General features: G+C 42.2%; 1 protein-coding gene across 3 annotated transcripts in view; it reads right to left on the bottom strand.

The window, feature by feature from the left end:
• The window catches only part of MDN1 (midasin AAA ATPase 1), a 163,912-nt gene that overhangs the window by 98,350 nt on the left and 42,079 nt on the right, over positions 1-23,483 (bottom strand). For all 3 annotated transcript variants that reach the window (XM_080666284.1, XM_080666285.1, XM_080666286.1), the window contains exons 20-33: positions 20,474-20,587; positions 19,795-19,942; positions 19,418-19,528; positions 17,804-17,955; positions 16,618-16,796; positions 15,830-16,038; positions 15,213-15,359; positions 11,187-11,328; positions 9,776-9,910; positions 9,555-9,693; positions 8,221-8,359; positions 7,787-7,917; positions 2,889-3,033; positions 735-864 (exon numbers count right to left, since the gene is read on the bottom strand). In XM_080666284.1, the coding sequence (XP_080522410.1) occupies positions 735-864; positions 2,889-3,033; positions 7,787-7,917; positions 8,221-8,359; positions 9,555-9,693; positions 9,776-9,910; positions 11,187-11,328; positions 15,213-15,359; positions 15,830-16,038; positions 16,618-16,796; positions 17,804-17,955; positions 19,418-19,528; positions 19,795-19,942; positions 20,474-20,587 (2,021 nt within the window). The remainder of the gene's footprint in view (positions 1-734; positions 865-2,888; positions 3,034-7,786; positions 7,918-8,220; positions 8,360-9,554; positions 9,694-9,775; positions 9,911-11,186; positions 11,329-15,212; positions 15,360-15,829; positions 16,039-16,617; positions 16,797-17,803; positions 17,956-19,417; positions 19,529-19,794; positions 19,943-20,473; positions 20,588-23,483) is intronic.

Raw genomic sequence — 23,483 nt, 5'->3', positions numbered from 1 at the left:
TCTTACTGGATATCTTAAGAATTGTTAAATCTAGGTTTACGCATGTGGGAGTTTTTTTAATACTATTCTATTTTCCTTATGTTTGAAATTGTTCATAAAATATTTTTTAATAAAGTGAAAAAGTAAATTAGCTGGTGACAACTAAAGAAATGCAGTTTAAAATTCCATGAATATTTTCTAGTCCTGGCCAGTATTCCCCAGTGGTTAGAGCATCAGACCACACACCAGAGGGGCATGTACCTGGGTTGCAGGTTTGATTCCCGGTCCCAGTTGGGGCATACGCAGGAGGCAACCAATCGATGTCTCTCTCTCACATCGAAATTTCTCTCTCTCTCTTCCCCTTCCCTTTCACTCTCTCTAAAAATCAATGGAAAAAAATATCCTTGGGTGAGGATTAATAACAACAACAAAAAATAAAATTCTATGAACATTTTCTAAAGGTGAAAATGACTGAAATTTAAGTAAAATTTTCCTCATCTTTACGTAACAGGTGAAGCACTAAGGAAGCTAGAATTTAACAACCCTGGTGAAGGAGGCAATGGGAAGAAGGGACACTCTAATAGATGGTAATAGGTTAGTATCGTTTCCTTAGGTCTATTTTGTTCCTATTTCTCTAACTCCCCTTCTCCTTATAATACACCATATATACATACTGCTAATGTTCTATACTACACCTCTCACTTTCAACACACAGCCCCTCCATCCCATTACCACCACCACCTAAAAACTCTCACCTTTATGATCTATTCTGCCCAGAGACAATCCTGGACGAAGATTACTGCTGATTATCTGTTTTAAATCTTCTCGGTTTGTGCTCTGAGGGCACCATATTTCTGTAAACCGGTTTCTTAAGGCAGGAGACAGCTGTAAGGAACACAAACTGCAATGTGAATGTAATACCTATGAGAAAAGCTAGAAAACAAATCCTTTAAAAAAAAATATTAGCTGTTAGTCTGGCAAGTACCAGATACTTCTTTTATTACCTCTACTACTAGTTGCGATTTACCGAAGACTTACTTTGTCCTGGCTCCTTCCATGTCATCTCATTAATCTCCACCACACTTTTCAACCCATCACTTTCCTGATAGACATGGTACAGAGCTTCAAAGTCATGTAGAGTATAAGTGGTACAAATAGAACTTGAGCCCAACTGGACAACTCCCTATCCTGAACATCTTCCCCCAAGCAAAGACCCTTCCTTTATTTTACCTTCAGTTACATAACCAATGCTTTAGAGAAAATAATGCTATCTTCCCATAGGGAGAACTGTCTGAAGTACAAAGAGATAACTTCTATGTGGCTCAAAGAGAGTACAATTATGAGGTATATATTTTACCTGCTGTGTAACAAACAATTGTTTAGTCCCTCCAGTCTTAGGGCCGCCACCTTCAGTCTGGAATCCTCTTACCCTTCTTACCCTCTCCCTAGGTCAGTTAACCTCCATTCACAAAAGTGTGCAATGGCATATGCATGTAGTTCTCTGTTTATCATCGCTTTCCTTTTACTTGACAATAAACTCCATCCACTGTCTAGTCTACCACAGCAGGACCAAGTACACTCAATGAAGACCCAGAGTTGCCCGGGTAGCTCAGTTGGTTAGACCGTCGTCCCGGTATGCCAAGGTTGCGGGTTCGATCTCCAATCAGGGCACATACAAAAAGCAACCAATGAATGCATAAATAAGTGGAACAACCAATCAATGTTCTCTCTTTACCTCCCCTCCGCCATCTAAAAATCAATCAATAAAAATGAAGACCCAGGGAACACAGTGTTCCTCATCGTCAGCCTAGATAAGGAACGCCTCAGGTCTTCAGAATCCTATCTCTTCACTAGGCATGCAAAATAAAAGCTGGCAATCTTTGGCTAAGTAAAACTTAAGCTAACCTGACGGGCAAGTTAACATACACAACTTTGAAATCATGTCCTCTGTGCTATTTCCACTTGCCAAGGAAATAGTTTTTTTTGAAACTCTGGTGTATTTTATTTCTTCTCTTCAGAACATTTCTTGAGGCCCAATGATATAATCTTCCTTCTTATGGTACTGAGGAAAATTAGGCCCAAAATATCATATTTTCATTACAGGTACCCACCAAGTAACCAAGAATATGAAATGCTTTCAACCCCTGGCCTGCCACTGCACCACCCTTTTCCTAACAGACCAGGATCCCACACAAAATGCAGACTCCTCCACTAAGAGGCTTTTTGAGCCTAAAATCCTAAAACTTGAGATGTTTAGATCCTGGCTGGATCCTAACACCATCCCCCAAAGAGAAGAAACCACCTGCAGCCTTTTATTTCTAACATTCTGAGGTGACCCACAGAACCCTTTAGAACGGTCGCCAACCGGTGGACCACGGACCACTGGTGGTCCGTGAGGTCCAAAAGGTTGGCAACCGCTGCTTTAGAGAACACATATATATGATCCACCTGCAAAACCAAAAGACGTTCTTGACTGGCATTTCTTTTTTGGGACTTTAAAATCACTCATAAAGCACACTCGTGTTTAAGGAAGTAGACTATAGAAGCAGAGCTGGATATTAAATTTCAGTCTCAGCTTTTCTCATCCACAAAAGTAGAATAACTTTCTCAGAGTCTTGCGAGAATTTATTACAGTAACATATGTAAAGAACTGTGCAAATGACTGGAACAATGACATTTCAGGCACATACGCAAAGTGAGATGTCAAATAAGAAAATGTTTATCTGTCCGAATTATTTTTCAACCTTATAATAATCCTAAAATACCTTTCTCGATTTTTACCTTTTACCCAGTTTATACCCAACATAAAAATTCCAAATGTATTTTTACATACTGCATTTAAGTGTGCTAACAAGATATGGTCAAAAAGTAAAAAAAAAAAATTGTATACTTCAGGAACATGGTTATACCTCTTTTTTTCCAAAGTCGCCCCCAGGGTTCATGGTTGCTAAGATACGGAATTTTTTCCCAGCAGTCAACAGCTCTACTTCATTTTCTTTGTCCTCTAGGCTGCCTTTTTCTGCTAATACCAGAGACTTTTCTACTTCGAGGACACTAAAAGACAGAAAAAAATGAAGAATATAAGATTTAAAAAGGCTTATTATGTAGTCTTCCTATTTTGTGGTTTTCAATGCTCTTGAAAAAGAAAAAAGAGCCGGGCCAGCCTGGCTCAGTGGTTGAGCATTGACCTGTGAACCAGGAGGTCAAGGTTCAATTCCTGGTCAGGGTACATGTCCAGTTGCAGGCTCGATCCCCAGTGTGAGATGTGCAGGAAGCAGCCAATCAATGATTCTCTATCATCACTGATATTTCCATCTCTCTCTCCCCCTCGCTTCCTCTCTGAAGCCAATAAAAATATATTTTTTAAAAAAACTAACTTAAAAAAAGGAAAAAGAAAGTTATCTCCTCTGCTGAGCTTTCACTTTAGTTAATGGTTTCCTACAACACATTTAAAATGCCCCAATAGCTGTGTGATGGAACCATAGTTCTGATTAAAAGAAAAAAAACTCCCTTTTCCACTTATGCTATTGCAGCATTTGTTTTAAAAATAAGAGTCTTGCATGCACATGTTCATGGCAGCATTATTCATAAAAGTAGAAACACTCCCAACACCATCAAGTGGTGAATGGATAAAAAATATGGTACCTTCACACAATGAAACACTATTAGGAATAAAAAGAAACAAACTACTAACAAGGCTACCAACATGGATGAAGCTCAAAATATTAATGCAAAATGAGAAGACCATTTATATGAAATGTCTTGAAAAGACAAATCTAAAGACAAAAAGTAGATTAGTAGCAGTAAGTGGCATCAGAGATAAACTTTAAATGGGCATGAGGGATCCTACTGAGATGATGGAATTGTTATAAAACTGGATTGTGGTGGTTGCAAAACAGTAGATTTACTAAAACTCATTGAATTATACATTTAAAACTAGCTGTACCCAGCCACGCGTTGCTGTGGCTCAGTCTGGTTAAATGGAAAAGAAAGAAAAGAGAAAGCACACGTTTCTAATATGTTTAATTTCACAATGCTTGTGGGTATACAATATTTTTGTTCCATTGTCTGTGCAGATATAGAGATTGTCTGGTTTGCTGACTCTAGAACACACAACATATAATTGTCCATGTGAGAAGCAATCCGTGTATAGATCTAAACTGCACAATTCTAAAGATTGGCCCTGAGCTTTGTTTATGGTGATTGCAAACGCCAATCGAATTGGGAATTGTAATCTCTTAAATTGAAATGGCATATCCGTTGGAATCATAGGAATGCGAGGAATGAGGACATCTTCACCTTTGAAAGGTCCTGTCAAGATTGTTGCTTCTACGACATTGCTCATTAATTTTTTTTACTGCAAGCCGTGTGCCGTTGCAAAGCTTTGGCTGGTTGATATTTTGCAACATGATAATTGGCATGCCTATTTTCAATTGCAGTACATGCAGTGGCATCCCTGGCAGATCAAGTGAATTCAAAAATTCTCTTGGATAATTAACCGCTTCTTCTGCTTCCACAACAGTGTCGACGGACTTGTATGTGACTGCCTCGCTTTGAATGTTAGACTGAACAATATTGTTAAGTTCGTAGACATCTTTGTTCTTGGCCGCAAGAATAGCTCATTCACTCAGCCAATCGTGATTCTTATAATTGGTTTGAATATTGGGAAATACTTTTTCAACCAATTCTTCTTTTGACGTCACTAAATTGCAGAAGTTATGAGGCCATGAAATTCGTCCTGAGGTCAGATCAACCGGCACCTTTCCGTTCCCAATTTCCAGCAATTGATGTGTATTTCCTGATGTTAGATAGGAAATGCTTTGATTCGGCAGCATATCCGGCAAGCAAAGTTTTTAATGGCTCTGGCGGTTCTCCAAGTTGAGGCAGTTTAATTTTTCCGATGGCGCAACACGGTCCTTTCGTTTCTCCATTGAATTTCAGAGCCTTGCAATAAGGACACACTTCAGTCATAGTGCCGATGAGAACAAGCCGGCTCAAACTATAATCATCAGCTGGGTTGTACCGCAATGCAAGGCGATTGTAATCGCGTGATTGCTGAGCACGGAGTCATGTTTGACACTGATCTGCTGTTTCTCGTTGATGTCTTTCAGCCATTCTCAGCCTGTCGCGTTCATTCTGTTGAGAACGAAGGAGATCTGAAGCTGCAGAACACGATCGCTGTGCTCGCAACCGTGCATCCTCAAGTCTGGCTGCACGTCACTCTGCTGCTTCCTCGGCACGTATTTGAGCCATTCTTTGTCTGTTTCGCTCGTTCGCTGATGCCTGTTCTTCCTCAGTTTGATTTGCAATTACTCGTGGCACTGCTTCCACTCCATGAGTACGACGACCTAGGTTTGATCTTCTGCGAGGCATTATTTGGATGAACTAAAGCAGATCAAACTATACTTAAGAAATAAACGCTATGGTAACGACACAGCTCAATTCCAACGCAATGTCACACGAAATTACATCTCAATGAAAATAAATCGAAATCTATGAAAATTCAATTTAACAATGCAATCAGAAACATTGAAATGGCATTGTAAAATATTTAGTACTAGAGGCCCAGTGCACAAAATTCGTGCACGGGGGGGGGGGGGGGTGTCCCTCAGCCCAGCCTGCACCCTCTCCAATCTGAGACCCCTCGAGGGATGTCCGACTACCGGGATTGGGCCTAAACGGGCAGTCAGACATCCCTCTCACAATCCAGGACTGCTGGCTCCCAACTGCTCGCCTGCCTGCCTTCCTGATTGCCCCTAACCACTTCTGTCTGCCAGCCTGATCACCCCCTAACCACTCCCCTGCCAGCCTGATTGATGCCTAACTGCTCCCCTGCCAGCCTGTTTGCCCCTAACTGCCCTCCCCTGCAGTCCTGGTTGCCCCAAACTTCCCTCCTCTGCCAGCCTGTTTTCCCCTAACTGCCCTCACCTGCAGGCCTGGTTGCCCCCAACTTCCCTCCTCTGCCAGCTTGGTCACCCCTAACTGCCCTCCCCTGCAGGCCTGGGTCCCTCCCAACTGCCCTCCCCTGCTGGCCTGATCACCCACAACTGCCCTCCCCTGCTGGCCATCTTGTGGTGGCCATCTTGTGTCCACATGGGGGCAGGATCTTTGACCACATGGGGGCAGCCATCTTGGGTGTTGGAGTGATGGTCAATCTGCATATTACTCTTTCATTAGATAGGATAGAGGCCTGGTGCACGGGTGGGGGCCAGTTGGTTTGCTCTGAAGGGTGTCCCGGATCAGGGTGGGGGTTCCCTTGGGGTGTGGGGCGGCCTGGGCGAGGGGCCTGTGGTGGTTTGCAGGCTGGCCACGCCCCCTGGCGACCCAAGCGGAGGCCCTGGTATATGGGGTTTATTTATCTTCTACAATTGAAACTTTGTAGCCTGGAGTGGAACCAAGCCTTCTGCTTGCTCCGTGGCAGCAGCCATTTCTGTTGGGGTTTATGTATCTTCTATAATTGAAACTTTGTAGCCTTAAGCGAGGCCTGGGCTGCCAGGGTGTGCGGAAAGCTTGGCTTCCTCCATCGCCGGGGGCAACCCTAGCCTCCTGCTCTTTCCAGCTCCGTGGCTGCTGCCATTTCTGTTTTGAGTTTATGTATCTTCTCTCATTGAAACTTTGTAGCCTTGAGTGGAGGCCTAGGCCAGCAAGGGCAGGCGGAAAGCTTGGCTTCCTCCATTGCCGGGGAAACCCAAGCCTCCCTCCTGCTCTCTGTGGCTGCAGCCATCTTGGTTGGGTTTATTTGCATATTTGCTTCTGATTGGCTGGTGGGCGTGGCTTGTGGGCATTGCTTGTGGGTGTAGCGGAGTGATGGTTAATTTGCATATTACTCTTTTATTAGATAGGATAGCATGTGTTGCTTTTACGTGCAACAGATGGCGCTGTTTTTCAAAAAAAGCATGTTTTTACCTGTCACAGGTGTGACATCTATATAATAGAAGGTATAAGGTACATAAAAACACGTGTGTATTCTAATGCAACGTTGTATCAAAATTTCAAAGCAATCAGTGAAGAACTTTCAGAGATTTAAGATTTTGAACAAACGAAGATTTACATTTTCATTTATATAGATGAGTGCATTTTATGATGTGCAATTTATGTATCCACATCTATATATGTATAAGGCTAATATGCAAAGTGTCCCCTTGAGAGTTTGACCAAGAGACCAGAAGTTCGATCACTCACTATGACATGTGCTGACTACCAGGGGGCAGCGCGGAACATGGCGGGCGACCAGCGGCGGTGGCGGGGCACTGAGGGAATGAGAGAAGGAGGAGGCAGGGAGGGGGGAATTGCACGGTGGCAGCACGCTGGCAGTGAGGGAAGGAAGAGGCAGGGAGGCGGGGAACCTGATCGGCCTTGATTGCCGGCCAAGCCTAGGGACCCTGCCCATGCATGAATTTCATGCACTGGGCCTCTAGCACCCCAATGAAGAGAGAAAAAATAGGTATACATCAAGACTCATATTGGTCTGAGGTTTTGAGAGGCCTTAAAGCCATAATATATAGAATACTGATTCTAGTTCTTCAAAAAGTTTAAGACACTAGCCATATAACTTGTAAAAAAGAATTTTAACTTAGCCTCATTTGTTTTAGCCCAGCCATCTCACAGTCCCATCTTTCTGATTACTGACAGTAAAACAGAAAAAGCAGGACCCTTAAAAGAGATCCTGAGTGCTAAAGCCAAAAAAAGTAATAACTCATTATTATTTTCAAATATTTACTATGCACCTAAGAGGAACACTACTATGCACAAAAATTAGTATCTATAAAAACAAGACCAGCAAAAACATCAAACACAGGGACAGTACCTGTTGAGTCTTTCCAGGACAGAGTCATCAGCCAGTGAGATCTCATCCAAGAGGAAAAAGCTGCCCTCCTTCATGGCCAGAACAAGAGGCCCATCATGCCACTCAAAGAGCCGAGATGTGTCAATTTCTTCCTACAATTTGTAAAAGGAGGTGAAATTAAAGGGCAGGTGTCCACAAGACAACACACATGTAGCTAGCTGGTGTCTGCTGCAGTGAAGTGGTCATTCTGCCAGGAAGTAAAGGTCTGAGAACCAGAAACACATGCTACACAATAGGATGCTCATAAGGCCCTTGCAGACCAGTAAAAATATGAAGATACATATTAAACCTGGAATCCAAAACCCTACCAGGCACAAAATCCCAGTTGACCAGGGCACAGAGCTAACTGCATCCTTTAAATAAATGTACACATCATCATTTGCTATTGGACAAACCTTGTCCTTTGGCTTCTGTCTCACCGGCCGCAGCCCGCCCAGGAAGTCCGAAGTCTCCATGTGTAAGTGGCAGTTGACTGAGTATAATTTCTGATTTGACAAGGCTGCAAACAACTGACAGATACTCGTTTTCCCACACCTGTCAGAGATACACACCAGATTAACGCAAAGCAAGAATTCTAAATACACACCCACAAACACCAAGTCAGCAAAAGAGGGGTGAGAGCCTCATTGCAGCAGTAGACACTGCTGGCTAACACAGGATGTCTGTGCCCCTAGCCTGGGGCCCACTTCCCCAAAATACCAGCACCCTCCCATATTCCTTATCCAGAATGGCACATACAGCATGAAATCCATCCTTTCCTACTCCTACCAACCACCACCAAGGGATAGGAAAGACAGCCAATCCTTATAGACTTTCAAGACACACTAGCTCATGTGCTATTAGGGGCTTAATCACAAGGAATAACAACAGCATGTAATTATTGGAATAGAGAGTCTAAGTCAGTGTTCGGCAAACTCATTAGCCAACAGAGCTGCAGTTTAGCGACCACTGTCCTATACAAATCTATAAAACTAATGTCACTATTTAAAATAATTAAATAGAAAAAAATTAGCCCTGGCTGGGTAGCTCAGTTGGTTAGAGCATCATCCTAATACTCCAAGGTTGCGGGTTCAATTGTCCTGGTAAGGGCACATACAAGAATCAACCAGTGAACGCATAAGTGGAACAACAAATCAATGTTTCTCTCCCTTCCTCTCTCTAAAACTAATCAATCAATAAAAATTTTTAAAAGATCCACTCTTTTCCATCACAAAGGTCTAAAGGTAGAGGAATATAAACAATAGTAGATCCCTTAGTGTTTCTTAAAAAAGAAAGGGAGATCCCTAGCTGGTTTGGCTCAGTGGATAGAGCGTCAGCCTGCAGACTGAAGGGTCCCGGGTTCGATTCTGGTCAAGGGCATGTACTTCGGTTGCAGGCTCCTCCCCGGACCGAGCCCTGCAGGAGGCAACCAATTGATGTGTTTCTCTTACATTGATATTTCTCTCTGTCTTTCCCTCTCTTCCACTTTCTCTAAAAATCAAAGGACAAATATCCTCAGATGAGGATTAAATAAAAAATTTAAAAAAGACAGCAAATTAATTAGATGCCAATTAACCCTTTTCATTTAAAAAATAAATAAAAGGAGGGAGGGAGGAAAAAAAAAAAGAGAAAATAGGAAACAACAGAAAAAAACGAAGATTGCTTTCCTGATGAGTTCTTCAGAGATAACTCAAGTAATCCTATTGAACTGAACTGAACCCTCATAACCAGTATTGTCACAGAACTTTACCCAGTGTCTCCAACCAACAGCACTGGTTCACTGAATTCCAACGCTCTTCCCACCAACACAGCCAGTCTCCGCATGCTCTCAGTCCACACGATATGGCTGAACTTGGACTCCAATGTGGATTTCTGAGTAGACAATTTACCTATCAAAAGTAGAATAAATATTTAGGTTCTAATATGAGCATAACTCAATTCATTCTCCTCTGGATATTTTAGCCTACTCACTCAGCAATTTTAGGACATTTTCTTTGGAAAAGAGGGATTGAGGACACAATTTTTTCTTGAAATGTTTTTCAAGGACTTCTTGAATCACATCAACCTCCTCCTGTTTCCTGACTCGGCCTGCCAGAAGCATATAACCTTAAAAAATAAAAATGAAGAACCATCAAGTGTCAATACCAAGGGATGCTGAGAACATAAAGCAATAGCAACTCTCACCTAACCGTATGCCTGCCTTGTGCTCCCAGCAACATGACTTCTAAGTAGATTCAAACACAAATGAACACTTGTGCACCATAAGACATAGACATCAATGTTCAGACATCTTTATTTATAATAGCTAAACAGTGGATCTCAATATCCATCAACCGGAGAATGGCTAACCATATTATGGTATGTCCATAACTGTAAAAGGGTTATGACAATAATTTTTTTTAAAGTGAAGTCCTGATACATGTAACAGCATGGCTGTATCTTACATTAGAGAGTGAAAAGAAGCCAGACTGAGAATGCATACTTCATGATACTATTAAGATGAAGCTCAAGAACAGGAAAAAAATCAATCAGTGGTGATCAATATCAAAGCAGTGGTTACCTCCAAGGGAAGGAAGAACGACAAGAGCCATGAAGGACTCTTCTGTGGTACTAGTATTCTAAATATTGGCCTAGGTAGTGATTTACATGCTATCAAGCTGTACATGATATAACAGAGTGAGTGCTTCACCCACTTTACTACGGGTTATATTTCAATTTAAAAGGTATGTGTTTTTTTTGTTTGTTTTTAAATGTGTTCCTCCTATCTATTCTTTATCAGGATAGAAAAGACATTACAATTCTTATGGGCTAGTTTTATTTACTCACCTTGCTTATTAATCAATCCATTAAGGACTCATTAGCCCATTTCAAATCAGAATATTCTGAAATGTTTTCTATTCTATCATAAAGAACATATAAATTCTTCCCATGGATTAAACCAATATGACCAATCCTGAGTCTCAAGTGACATCACTGCCTTCTCTCAGAACTCTGATATTATCTGACCTGTCAGTTCTCTGACTCTAAGGCACAGCATGCCTCTCCACAGACACCACATTGCAGACAAACGGTGCAAAAGACATCACCAACCACCGGAATAAAGAACTAACGGTATTGTGGCCATATCCTGACTCTTACATGTGGCCACCTGAAGGAAATAATGAGAATACCTAAGAAACCAAAACATATAGCATAGAGGCCTGTAGAAATAATAGCACTTACAAAAGCAGTTGGGACTTAAGGGAGAAGGCTCAGTTCCTGGAGTACCTAGTAAAATCTACATATTGATCACAATTTGGGTGAGGTTTGTTTTAATAAAAAAAAAAAGGGGCTGACATTTGATAGAATGTCACAGTCTGAGAGCAGATGCTTAAAAGCATACCATCATTGGCTAAATGCTGTAGCCAGTCATACTCCTCCTTGGTCTGCTCAGCCAATCGGTATCTCTCAGCCCATCGAAACAGGTCTCGAAGGGTGATGAAGCCCTGCTTTCCAGCAAACACTGAAGAACTTCTGCGTTTGGACTATTAATGTATGAAAACAAATGGAAAAGAACAATGTCAAGCATATAGTAAAACATACATAAAATTTTTAATAAATTTAAGCTCCCATAAAAATTATTCATTCCACTAAAATTAATTTTTAAAGTGCAAATGGGGTGTAATCATTTGAAGAAAAATAAAAAATAAACAATGGAATTCCATCTCATATGCCATGCAGAAAAAAAAATCACAAATACAAATATGAGCAAACATGCAGGAAAATTAATCTCATAATGTTGAACATAGTAGTGAAAATGATTCAGCAAAGTAATTTGACAATGCATAGTTCTGATAAAGAATACTGTTAACCCCATTAAATTAAATGGGATATTTTGGGGGTAAGGAGGAGTAGAAAAGAGAGGGGGAAAAAAAGACAATTGCAGCTTTGCATTTGACAAGGGAGTGCCACACAAAAAGAATCTCTTCAGTTATGACCATTCAAGGAACATCCTATATGACAAAAGCCTAATATGCAAATCGACCGATCAGCGGAATGACCAGTGGGCAGGGGGTGTGGCCTGTGAGCGGACGGCGCCAGGCCAGTCAAGGCGGGTGCCGACGGGCAGAGGAAGGGGGGTGGCAATCGGAGGGCAGCGGCAACTGGTGGCGGGACAATAGGGGATGGGGCCAGTGCTGCCCCCTGGTGGTCAGTGCACTCCCACAGGGATGTCCACAGGAGAGAAGGCCTAAGCTGTCAGTCGGACGTCCCCTGAGGGCTCCCAGACTGTGAGAGGGCACAGGCTGGGCTGAGGGACCACCCCCATCCCGAGTGCACGAATTTTCATGCACCGGGCCTATAGTCTGTATCAGTGGTCGGCAAACTCATTAGTCAACAGAGCGGGAAACCACGGCTTGCAAGTCGCATGTAGTTCGCGAGCCACAGTTTGCCGACCACTGGTCTATATAATAAAAGCCAAAGTGACCATTATGGCAGAACGACCAGAACAACCAGCAGCTCAATGCAGGAGCTGCTCCCTGGTGGTCAGTGCGCTCCCACAGGAGGAGCGCCACTCAGCCAGAAGCTGGGCTCACGGCTGGTGAGTGCAGCGGTAGTGGCAGGAGCCTCTCCCACCTCCATGGCAGTGCTAAGGAGCAGCAAGCAGGCGGGTGGTAAGGAGCAAGGGGTCCCTGGACTGCAAAAGGGCGCAGGCCAAGCTGAGGGGGAACACCCCCCCCCCGCCCGTGCACAAATTTCCTGCCCCAGGCCTCTAGTATCCATATAAAAAACAAAACTGCAGTTTGTTTATGCCAAACTAACCCAAACAAAACGTTCAAATATTATCCACAAACAGAAAACTATCATCACATATAACTATCGGAAAATTTTTTTAACATGTTAAATTGTTGATTTACAAAGCAAAGCCAAAAAACATTAATGGAATGCATCTTTAAGACAAGATCATTGGGAGAAACCAAGATGGTAGCATAGGTAAACACCTGAACTTGCTGCCTCGCACAGCCACTTCAAAACTACAACTAAAAGACAAAACAGACATCATCCAGAACCACAGGAAGGCTGGCTGAGTGGAAATTCTACAACTAGAAGGAAAAAGAAAAGCACAGTGAGACTCAGAGGAGCTGCGGAAGTAAAGTGCAGAGGTACGGAGGCATACGGAGAGGGTTGGCAACTGAGTACGCAGTTGTCTTTCTCAATCGGGAGGGAGACACAAGCTCCCGACTGCTCTGAACTCCAGTTCCGCATGAGTCTCTGGGGACCCAGACTCATATGGGGAGAAACTGAACTGTCTGGCATCGGGCGGAACTTGAGGGCGGATTTCTCTCAGAGGTGCCTGCAGCGATTACCAAGGGACACTGAGACCCGGGGCCTCTTAGGGCAGGGCCGATAGGAAGCCATTGATGTTTACTCTGCCCTGAGACCCCACAACACCCAAGTGTCCGCAGAGGCTTTTGCATATGAATGGCCTGGTCCTTTGAAATCTTAAATTACCTAACAAACTGCAACTGGGTCAGACAGACCAAGAACATCCAAAAGAAGGGCCAAGGCCCCACAGCAGCTTGCATTGCCTCACAGCTGGGCCTCATCTGGGCACCTCCAAAACCCAAACAAAGAAGAGGAATCTGCAGATTTCTCCGTAGCTCCTGCTGGGTGGCCTCAGGCAGAGGCTAAATTAGCAACTCCTTGGAGATCCAAGAGCCATTGTACCCAGGCGTCAGAGTGGGACAATCCAAATTACAACTCCTCAGATCCATAAGGGACACACTCAGGGGGCAGACTCAGTGAGCACCAAAGCCCCACTGAAGCTAAGTCTTTCCTCATAAGGGTGTCTCCAGCACAGAAGTTCTCCCAGCATAGACACAGCTGATCCTCACAGCCAATTGGCCTGGGGGTCAATTCCTCCCAGTGATACCAACAACAATCAAGGCTTAACTACAAGAAGACTGTGCAAACAGCCCACAAAGGGGTGCACCAAGAGTGTCCACCTCAGATAACTGGGGAGGCTGAGCCACTGGGCCCTATAGGACACCTAGCACACAGAGCCACTCTATCAACACAGGGAAGCAGCCAAAATGCGGAGACAAAGAAACAGATCACAAATGAAAGAAATGGAGGAAAGCAAACGACTGGATATAGAGTTCAAAACCACAGTTATAAGGTTTTTCAAGAATTTTCTAGAAACCGCAGATAAATTTAGTGAGACCCTCGAGGATATGAAAAAGGACCAACTAGAAATTAAGCATACACTGACTGAAATAAAGAATAATATACAAAGATCCAACAGCAGACTAGAGGATCGCAAGAATCAAATCAAAGAATTGAAATACAAAGAAGCAAAAAACACCCAACCGGAAAAGGAAAGAGAAAAAAGAATCCAAAAATATGAAGATAGTGTAAGGAGCCTCTGGGACAACTTCAAGCGTACCAACATCAGAATTATGGGAGTGCCAGAAGAAGAGAGAGAGCAAGATACTGAAAACCTATTTGAAGAAATGACAGAAAACTTCCCCCACTTTCTGGGGAAAGAAATAGACTTACAAGTCCAGGAAGCGCACAGAACCCCAAACAAAAGGATTCCAAAGAGGACCACACCAAGACACATCATAATTAAAATGCCAAGAGCAAAAGACAAAGAGAGAATATTAAAAGCAGCAAGAGAAAAACAGTTAGTTACCTACAAGGGAGTACCCATACGATTGTCAGCTGATTTCTCAAAAGAAACTATGCAGGCCAGACGGGAGTGGCAAGAAATATTCAAAGTGATGAACAGCAAGAACCTACAACCAAGATTACTCTACCCAGCAAAGCTATCATTCAGAATTGAAGGTCAGATAAAGAGCTTCACAGACAAGAAAAAGCTAAAGGAGTTCATCACCGCCAAACCAGTATTGTATGAAATGCTGAAAGGTATTCTTTAAGAGGAAGAAGAAGAAAAAGGTAAAGATAAAAATTATGAACAACAAATACATATCTATCAACAAGTGAATCTAAAAATCAAGTGAATAAAAAATCTGATGAACAGAATAAATTGGTGAATATAATAAAATCAGGGGCATAGAAAGGGAGTAGTCTGACAATTCTCGCGGGAAAGGGGTGTGGGGGATGCGGGAAGAGACTAGACAAAAATCATACACCTATGGATGAGGACAGTGTGGGGGTGGAGGGGGTAAGGGCATGGGGTGGGGTGGGGTGGGAATCGGGTGGAGGGGAGCTATGGGGGGAAAAAAGAGGGACAATTGTAATAATCTGAACAATAAAGATTAAAAAAAAAAAAAAAAGACAAGATCCTTACTCAGAAAAAAGTAATAAATGGGTGATCTGCTATTTCTAACCGAGGAACCTATCAAATTTGACCGAGTCTAATCAACACATTCCATTAGAAACTAAGTTCAGGGATGGAGAGATCTACCTGAAGGTCCAGCATGACTCTAACCAACTTGCTGCAGTAAGAGGGTGGCAAACTACACCGCTTGTGCAAGATTGTTTCCAACTCAGAACTTGGCAATTCATCAAAGTGCAATTCCACAAACCGATTCCTGAAGGCTCTGGAAAGCACCTAAGGAAAAAAAAGCATTTGAGATATCGCTCTCCATAAGGTCAGTTTGGGTTCAAATAAACGCTTATAAAATTTTTTTTTAAAAAGGAAAAGAAAGCGCTGACCGGTTTGGCTCAGTGGACAGAGCATCAAACCTGCGGACTGAGGGTTCCCGGGTTCAATTCCGGTCAAGGGCATATGCCTTGGTTTCGGGCGCATCCCAGGTGGGGGGTGTGCAGGAGGCAACTGATCGATGTTTCTCTCTCATCGATGTTTAGCTCTCTGTCCCTTTCCCTTCCTCTCTGTGAAAAATCAATAAAATATATTTTTTAAAAAAAAGGAAAAGAAAACTCCTACAAAATAGAGGCTCTGCTACTCACCACAAAAAAGAAAAAACCCTTTAAAAAAGGTAAAAAAAATTTCAGTATTTCCAAGAAAGATTTACAACTTGAGGCAGTAACAAGTAAGAGTAGGGGGAAAATGCTACACACCTTTCTGCCTCCATAAAGTCCTGGGGGATTCTGGGTAGCAAACAGCATGAACCGAGGGTGTGCTTTAACAACTTCCTGTGTTTCTGTTATAAGCAATTCACGGTTATCATCTAGCAGTCTGTTCAGTGCCTCTAACACATCAGTAGGGGCCAAATTCAATTCATCTAAAATAATCCAGTAGCCCTTTCTCATAGCATCAATAAGAACACCTTGGAGGAAATAAACACTGAAAATTAGTACATAAATTAGTCAAAAGTTGTATACAAATCAACAAATCCTAGGTTATTATTAAATTTCAAAGCAAATCACTCTGTAGCTAGTCATACCCCCAAGTAATTTGTGATGTTGACCATCAAAGAAGCACAATTTTCCATTAAAAAAGCCCTATTTCATACAGAAGGGGAGTCAAGGCTGACAAATATCACACTTCCAACTTATTTTCCCCCTTGCAGTTTAATTTTATTTATATCACCACATTTTTATATCAACTCTCAGCTTCCTTCTGTTCAGTACTCACCCCATTCTCTTGAGTCTCTAGTAGGAGTTCAACCATACTCTTCAAAACTTGGTGCTAGTGCTGACTACAGCTGACAAGATTTCATTGGGACCTAAAGATAGCTGGAGCCCTAACCACCACTCCTTCACCACCAAGCAGCTCAGGGAGAAAGAAAAACCAGCAGCAACGGCAGCAGTCCACGTGCCTCAATTGGAAAGGGTAAAGAATACTTGGGGAAATGGGTCTGAAAGAATGAACACCTACACTCATGAAAACAGAATAATAACCCTACCTTCTTTAAACACAAGCTTCCCTGAGGAATCAGATGTGTAACAACCGATGTACTCTTGAATATCCGTATGTTCGTGATTGTTGATACGCACGCAGTGGTTACCAGTAGCTGCAGCCAGCCACCGGATCAGGCTGGTTTTACCAACTGATGTCTCCCCCTGAATCAGCACTGGATAGGTTCTTTAAAAGATCAGCCAACAAAGCAATTAAAGAAAAAAAGATAAAAACCAGAATTAATTCAAGCAGTTTTTAAAAAGAATGACTATATCATTTAACATCATTATAAAAGAACATTTTTATATATCTACTAGAGGCCCGGTGCACAAAATTCGTGCACGGGGGTGTGTGTCCCTCAGCCCAGCCTGCACCCTCTCCAATCCAGGACTGCTGGCTCCCAACTGCTCGTCTGCCTGCCAGCCTGATCACCCCCTAACCACTCCCCTGCCAGCCTGATCGATGCCTAACTGCTCTCCTGCCAGCCTGATTGCCCCTAACTGCCATCCCCTGCAGGCCTGGGTTCCCCCCAACTGACCTTCCCTGCAGGCCCAGTCGCCCCCAACTTCCCTCCTCTGCCGACCTAGTCACCCCTAACTGCCCTCCCCTGTAGGCTTGATCACCCCCAACTGCCCTCCCTTGCAGACCTGGTCCCTCCCCACTGCCCTCCCCTGCTGGCCATCTTGTGGCAGCCATCTTGTGTCCACATGGGGGCAGCCATCTTTGGCCACATGGGAGCAGCCATCTTATATGTTGGAGTGACAGTCAACTTGCATATTACTCTTTTATTAGATAGGATATACTACTAATGGAATGTTTCTTAAGCCCTGAGAAATTTATATATAAAAATTGTTCCTGAAAAAATACTGAAGATCAATTCCAACCTCTATAGTACTACTTGTAAGAAACAGTAAGTGGGACTAGCTGTTACTCCCTTAACAAATAATGGGTGAAGAGTATTCATCAACAAAATACTGAAAAGCAAACCTAAAAGATGGCCAAAATAATCTGAATCCATATTGTCCTCACTAAAGGTGCAACTAGAAAAAATGATTTGTGCCAGAAGAAAAGTGACAGTTCACTCAGCCAATGAATAACCATAAAGCACTTTGAAAGTGAAGGAAGGAAGACTAGAATGTCATCAATGTCTATGATGATAAAACTTCAGATCAGCAGAGGAAAGTTCCACACACCCTGCAGAGACCACTCGGACTATATCTCTCAGGTTCAGCTTGACGGAAGACGTGAGAATGTATGTTTCATCAATTGTAGGTTCCTTGTCTCCCACCGAAATCCAATAGCCTTCAACCTGGATAAGCCGACCTCCTTTGGGTTCTGGAATAGGCTGAAAGACACAAAAATTAAAGAAATAACCCACAGTTCCACAGCAACTATCACATTCTTTCAGATAGGGTTGGTAAAGTGGGAAAAGAAGTCACCAAGAATGCTGCTCTGGATGCTTTCAACATTAAAACCCATGGGTGAGATATGAAAATAAAATTACTTTGAGGAATGAGAATAAGATAATGACAAGTATAGGTTTTTAAATTCAGGTGGAGTTAGGTGAATATGGGGGAAAATTTGAATCAAAATAATTTCTCAGTTTTTGATTAATTTATCTTCTCTTCCTATTAAAACTCCCACTCTGAAATATTTTGGTCAAAAACATGTATTTCATATAAACCATGTTCCCCAAAATAGAGCTAGTGTTGTACAGAAGGGGGCTTTGCATTATTTCATCTGGATCCCCCAGAAGACTTTGAAACTAATCTATTACAGATAACATTGTGGATAATACTGTAATCTTTTAAAGATATGGTGAAAGTTATTAAGTTGATTTACTCAAAATTGCTTTTTATGGATCAAAATGGTTAGTGATCAGGTTTATAACTATGAAACAGTGCTCTTCCAGTACACTTAGTCCTCTGACTTGAAGCTACTACCCTGTAGTTAGGCTAAGAAAGGAAGCTACAGAACATTCTTATGAGATGGTCCCATTTATGTAATTTAATTAGATACATATTACGATTTACATGGACAAATGGATAAATTCTGAAACATTTATCAGAATTTATTTTTAATTTTAATTTTTTTAAATTGATTTTAGAGGGAGGAAGGGAGAGAGACAGAGAGAAAGAGATCCAGAGAGAGAAACATCTATGAGAGAGAAAACATCAATCGGCTGCCTCCTGCACTCGCCCTGATCAGGGATCCAACCCACAACCCAGGTAATGTGCCCTCACTGGGAACTGGACCTGCCACCTTTTGGTGTATGGAACCATACTCAACAAACTGAGCCACACCAGCCAGGGCCATTTATCAAATGTCAGATGGAAGGACTGTCTACAAGGTTTCAATCTCCACCAAAGAGTAGGATTATTGGGAAATTTTTTTGTTGTTGTTAATCCTTCACCCAAGAATATATTTCCATTGATTTTTAAAGAGAGTGGAAGGGAAGGGGGAGGAATGAAAAAGAGGAAAGAGAAAGAGAGACATCAATGTGAGAGACACATTGATTGATTGCTTCCAGGATGTGCCCTGACCAGGAATGAAGATGGAACCTGCAACCCAGGTACGTGCTCTTGACTGGGAATTGCACCCCAAGACCCTGTAGTGCTTGGGTTAAAGCTCTAATCACTGAGCAACACAAGCCAGAGCAGATTATTGGGAATGTTTACCATCTACAGTTTAACTTTCTGAAACAGATTTATAATTAGAAACAAGATTTATAAAAAAACAAACACTTCAAAATTTTATAATATAGCCTTTCATTTACTAAACAAGTCAAAACAAACAAACAAACATACCTGCTTCAGCAAACCTTTAATACTGCCAGAGACAATGTGTTGACAAATAAGCTTTTGAACTGCTGGGTGTGATGCCCTGTCAAGCTGTGTTAGGAAACCCAAACAAAAGCCCTAGGAAAAACACAAATACATAACACAAATTATTGCAGGACAACTTATTTCAAAAACAAAATGCCACCTTGTGGGTGGGGCTGGTTCCCAGAACAACTTTTAATATCATGGTAGAAAAAAGGTTAGGGTAGCTCTGGTATAAAATATTCTGGGCTAATCTGACTAAATGGAAAGTATTGCAAATCTGGAATATGCATCCCTACTCCCTCCCTCCCCATGGTGAGCCCATCCACCATGCGCCACCCAAACCCAGACTTTGGAAAGACCTCATAGAGTGAGCGCTGGATGTTGCTACATGGATTGGAGGCTGTAAATCGCAGGGCCCTGCAGAGAGTCCGAAGGCTGTAGTGAGGTCTATGGCCGGTCCCGTCCACCAATGTTCTCCCAGACTCTTTCCGCACATCTCTGTAGAAGCTACAAAAAGGATGCACTTCAGGTGATTTTTTTAAATTGATTTTTAAAAAGAGGAAGGGAGAGGGACATTGGGGGGAAGTGGGGACAGAGAGAGAGAATCAGTTGCCTCCTGCATACCCTCCCTCTCCCTTACTCTCTGAAATCAATAAAAATAAAAATATATTAAAACAAGAAGTTAGAAGATGACAAGATGGAAAAAGTTTCAGACTGAAATATCAAGTGCAAGAAATTTATGACCAGCTACCACAAGATCAAGTATAACCAAGTAAGTGTCACAGATAAAACCCAAGTTCTTTCTCAAATGGGCTTTAGCTTGAATATTTACAATCTACCTATATATTCTTTCTTTTATTAGGAAAATCCAAGGTATTTCATAAGGTTCCAACTTTAAAACAGAAATTTAAATAATAATCTTTACATTAGTTTTCTCCAGTTAGAAGCAAAAAAAGAAAAAGAAAACAATATATTAATGAGGCACACATTTTTATGTTCAGAGGAAAGGTTTATAAGTAGAAACTGAGAACCACCTACTTTATGATTCCTTGCACTGTGCTCTTGCTCACACTCAATCCTTTCAGATAATCTACAATAAGAATTTGTAAGTCTTCTTTACTTTCCAGTTCTTCTACATAAAGTTCTGTAAACCTGTAAGACAATTATTATACTAGAGGCCTGATGCACAAAATTAATGCAAGAGGCTCCGCCCTCACAGCCCCGCCTGCCTCGACCCTCGCAGCCCCGCCTTCGTCCAGAACAGGGGTCCTCAAACTTTTTAAACAGGGGGCCAGTTCACTGTCCCTCAGACCGTTGGAGGGCCGGACTATAGTTTAAAAAAAAACAACTATGAACAAATTCCTATGTGCACTGCGGGCCCGGGACAAGTCGGCTGCTAAGCAGGACAGGCAGCGGCACCCGGCAGGCCAAATAAATGTCCTCGGCGGGCCACATGTGGCCCGCGGGCCGTAGTTTGAGGACCCCTGGCCAGAAGGTCATTCCGCTGTTCAACAGTTCAGTCGAATAGCATATTATGCTTTTATTATCATAGATAATAACCATATTTAAGTTAATGCAACTATTCTGAAAATAAAAAATGAAAAACCAATGTAAACTCATTTTAACTGTTTCCAATATAAAATATAACTCTTCCAACTTGAGATATAGACTGACCATAGCAAAATAAAAAATAATCTAACTTTTACCAAAAATCTACCATTATTATATTCTGGTTTCTCTTCAGATCGCATAAATCTTTCGCTTTTTACAAAAATCTACCATTATTTCTTCTTGGAATGAAGTATTCTGTTTATAGTCCTTACAAGAAACAGCTACAAAAAAATAAGACTTATTTATCCTCATTTTCAGGTGTATTTGATCATAAGTACATGTAATAAAAAATACATGAAATTGCTCTGGACAGTTTGACTGAGTGGTTGGGGCGTTGGACTGAGGACCAAGGGATCGCCAGTTTGAGTCCTAGTCAAGGCACATAAAAAATAACCTCACTCCTTGGGTGAGGATTAATAAACAAAACACAAAAGAACATGAAACAAAAAAGGCCCCTCACTGTGAAAAATAAAATAGTTGGAGCAAAGGAAATTATGTAATTGTAGTTTATAAATTTTTCTTAAGAATTTTTTATTACTTTAATAATGGGAGCAGGGCCCGGCCAGCGTTGCTCAGTGGTTGAGCATCGACTTATGAACCAGGTCATGGTTCGATTCCCGGTCAGGGCACATGCCTGCGTTGCAGGTTCGATCCCCAGTGTGGGGCATGCAGGAGGGAGCCAATCAATGATTCTCTCTCATCATTGATGTTTCTATCTCTCTTTTTCTCTCTCCTCCTCTCTGAAATCAATAAAAGTGTATTTAAAAAAAAATAAAATAATGGGAGCAGGGATCTAATACAATTTTAACAGTTTTGAAACATAAAACTCAACAAAAGTTTACCAATAATAAATAAGGTCATTTATCTTTTCCCAAGTGCTACATTCATAAAACACCAATAACTAAGAACCTTGTTCATGTCAATCAGTGCTTAATGATGAAAACTGTAATTTAAAAGACCTTTTACACATCATTAGCCTCATTCAAGAGGACTTTGCTGCTAACTTGCACTTATGCTATTATACTGTTACTAGAGGCCCAGTGCACGAAATTCATGCACTGGTAGGGTCCTTATGGCTGCCGGCTGCCAACCGGGTACTCCCACCCTTCCCCTGGCTACCTACCGCCAGCCAGGGCCTCCCTCCCTTCCCCAGCTGGCCCTGCCCCTGAGTTGAACTCCCGGAAGAACTCCTGTCAAGGGGACAATTTGCATACTATGCTTTTATTATATAGGACTACAGGCCCAGTGCACAAATTCATGCATGGGTGGGGTCCCTTGGCCTGGCAGGCCATGGGGAAGGACCACAGGAGGTTAGCAAGCCACAGGTGGTTGGCTGTGGGAGCGCACTGACTACCAGGGGGCAGCTCCTGCATTGAGCATCTGCCCCCTGGTGGTCAGTGTGTCATCATAGCGACCATTCGACCAGTCATTCGGTCATAACGGTTGCTTAGGCTTTTATAGATATAGATAGATATCATTATGTGAACTTTTTCTAATAGCCACAAAGCTATTTGAAGAAGGAAACATTTTTGTTTTCAACAATATCATGAACCATTAAGTGCCATACTAACAATCCAAAGGAAAAATTCTCCAGTGTTCTAGAGTTTTCCATATTTCTACTACCTACAGAAACTAAAGGAATAAGACAAGTAAGGAAGATACACTATCTGTGGTCAAAAATTTTTAAGCACTGTTATGGAGTTTGGTTATGTTAATATTACCAATCAATAAATAAGAACTTTTTATTTTTTTGCCCTAGCCAGTTTGGCTCAGTGGATAGAGCATCGGCCTGCGGACTGAAGGGGTCCCAGGTTCGATTCCGGCCAAGGGCACATGCCCAAGTTGTGGGTTCGATCCCTAGTGGGGGTCATGCAGGAGGCAGCCGATCAATGATTCTTTCTCATCATTGATGTTTCTATCTCTCCCTTTCCCTTCCTCTCTGAAATCAATAAAGAAATATATATTTTTTAAAAATAAACTTTTTATTTATTTTTTAATTTTTTTATTGATTTCAGAGAAGAAGGGAGAGAGGGAGAGAGAAACATCAACGATGAGAGAGAATCATGGATTGGCTGCCTCCTGCACGCCCCCTACTGAGGATCAAGCCTGCAACCCAAGCATGTGCCCCTGACCAGAATTGAACCAGGGACCCTTCAGTCCACAGGCCAATGCTCTATCCACTGAGCCAAACCAGCTAGGGCAGTGGTCTGCAAACCGCGACGCGCGAGCCACATGCGGCTCGCAAGCCGCGGTTTGGCGCTCTGTTGACTAATGAGTTTGCCGACCACTGGACTAGACTAAATGTTACCGTGTAGTTGGAAGCTGTGAGGATTAGGCAATTGTGGCATATTGTGTGCAAAGAGGTAAAGGGTAGTATATGACAGTGGTCGGTAAACTCATTAGTCGACAGAGCGGCAAACAGCGGCTCATGAGTCGC

The sequence above is a fragment of the Plecotus auritus genome, assembly GCF_963455305.1.
Source record: "Plecotus auritus genome assembly, chromosome: 4".
Lineage (NCBI taxonomy): Eukaryota > Metazoa > Chordata > Mammalia > Chiroptera > Vespertilionidae > Plecotus > Plecotus auritus.
The sequence above is the reverse complement of the archived record's forward strand: the minus strand, read 5'-3'. Positions and strand labels throughout refer to the sequence as shown.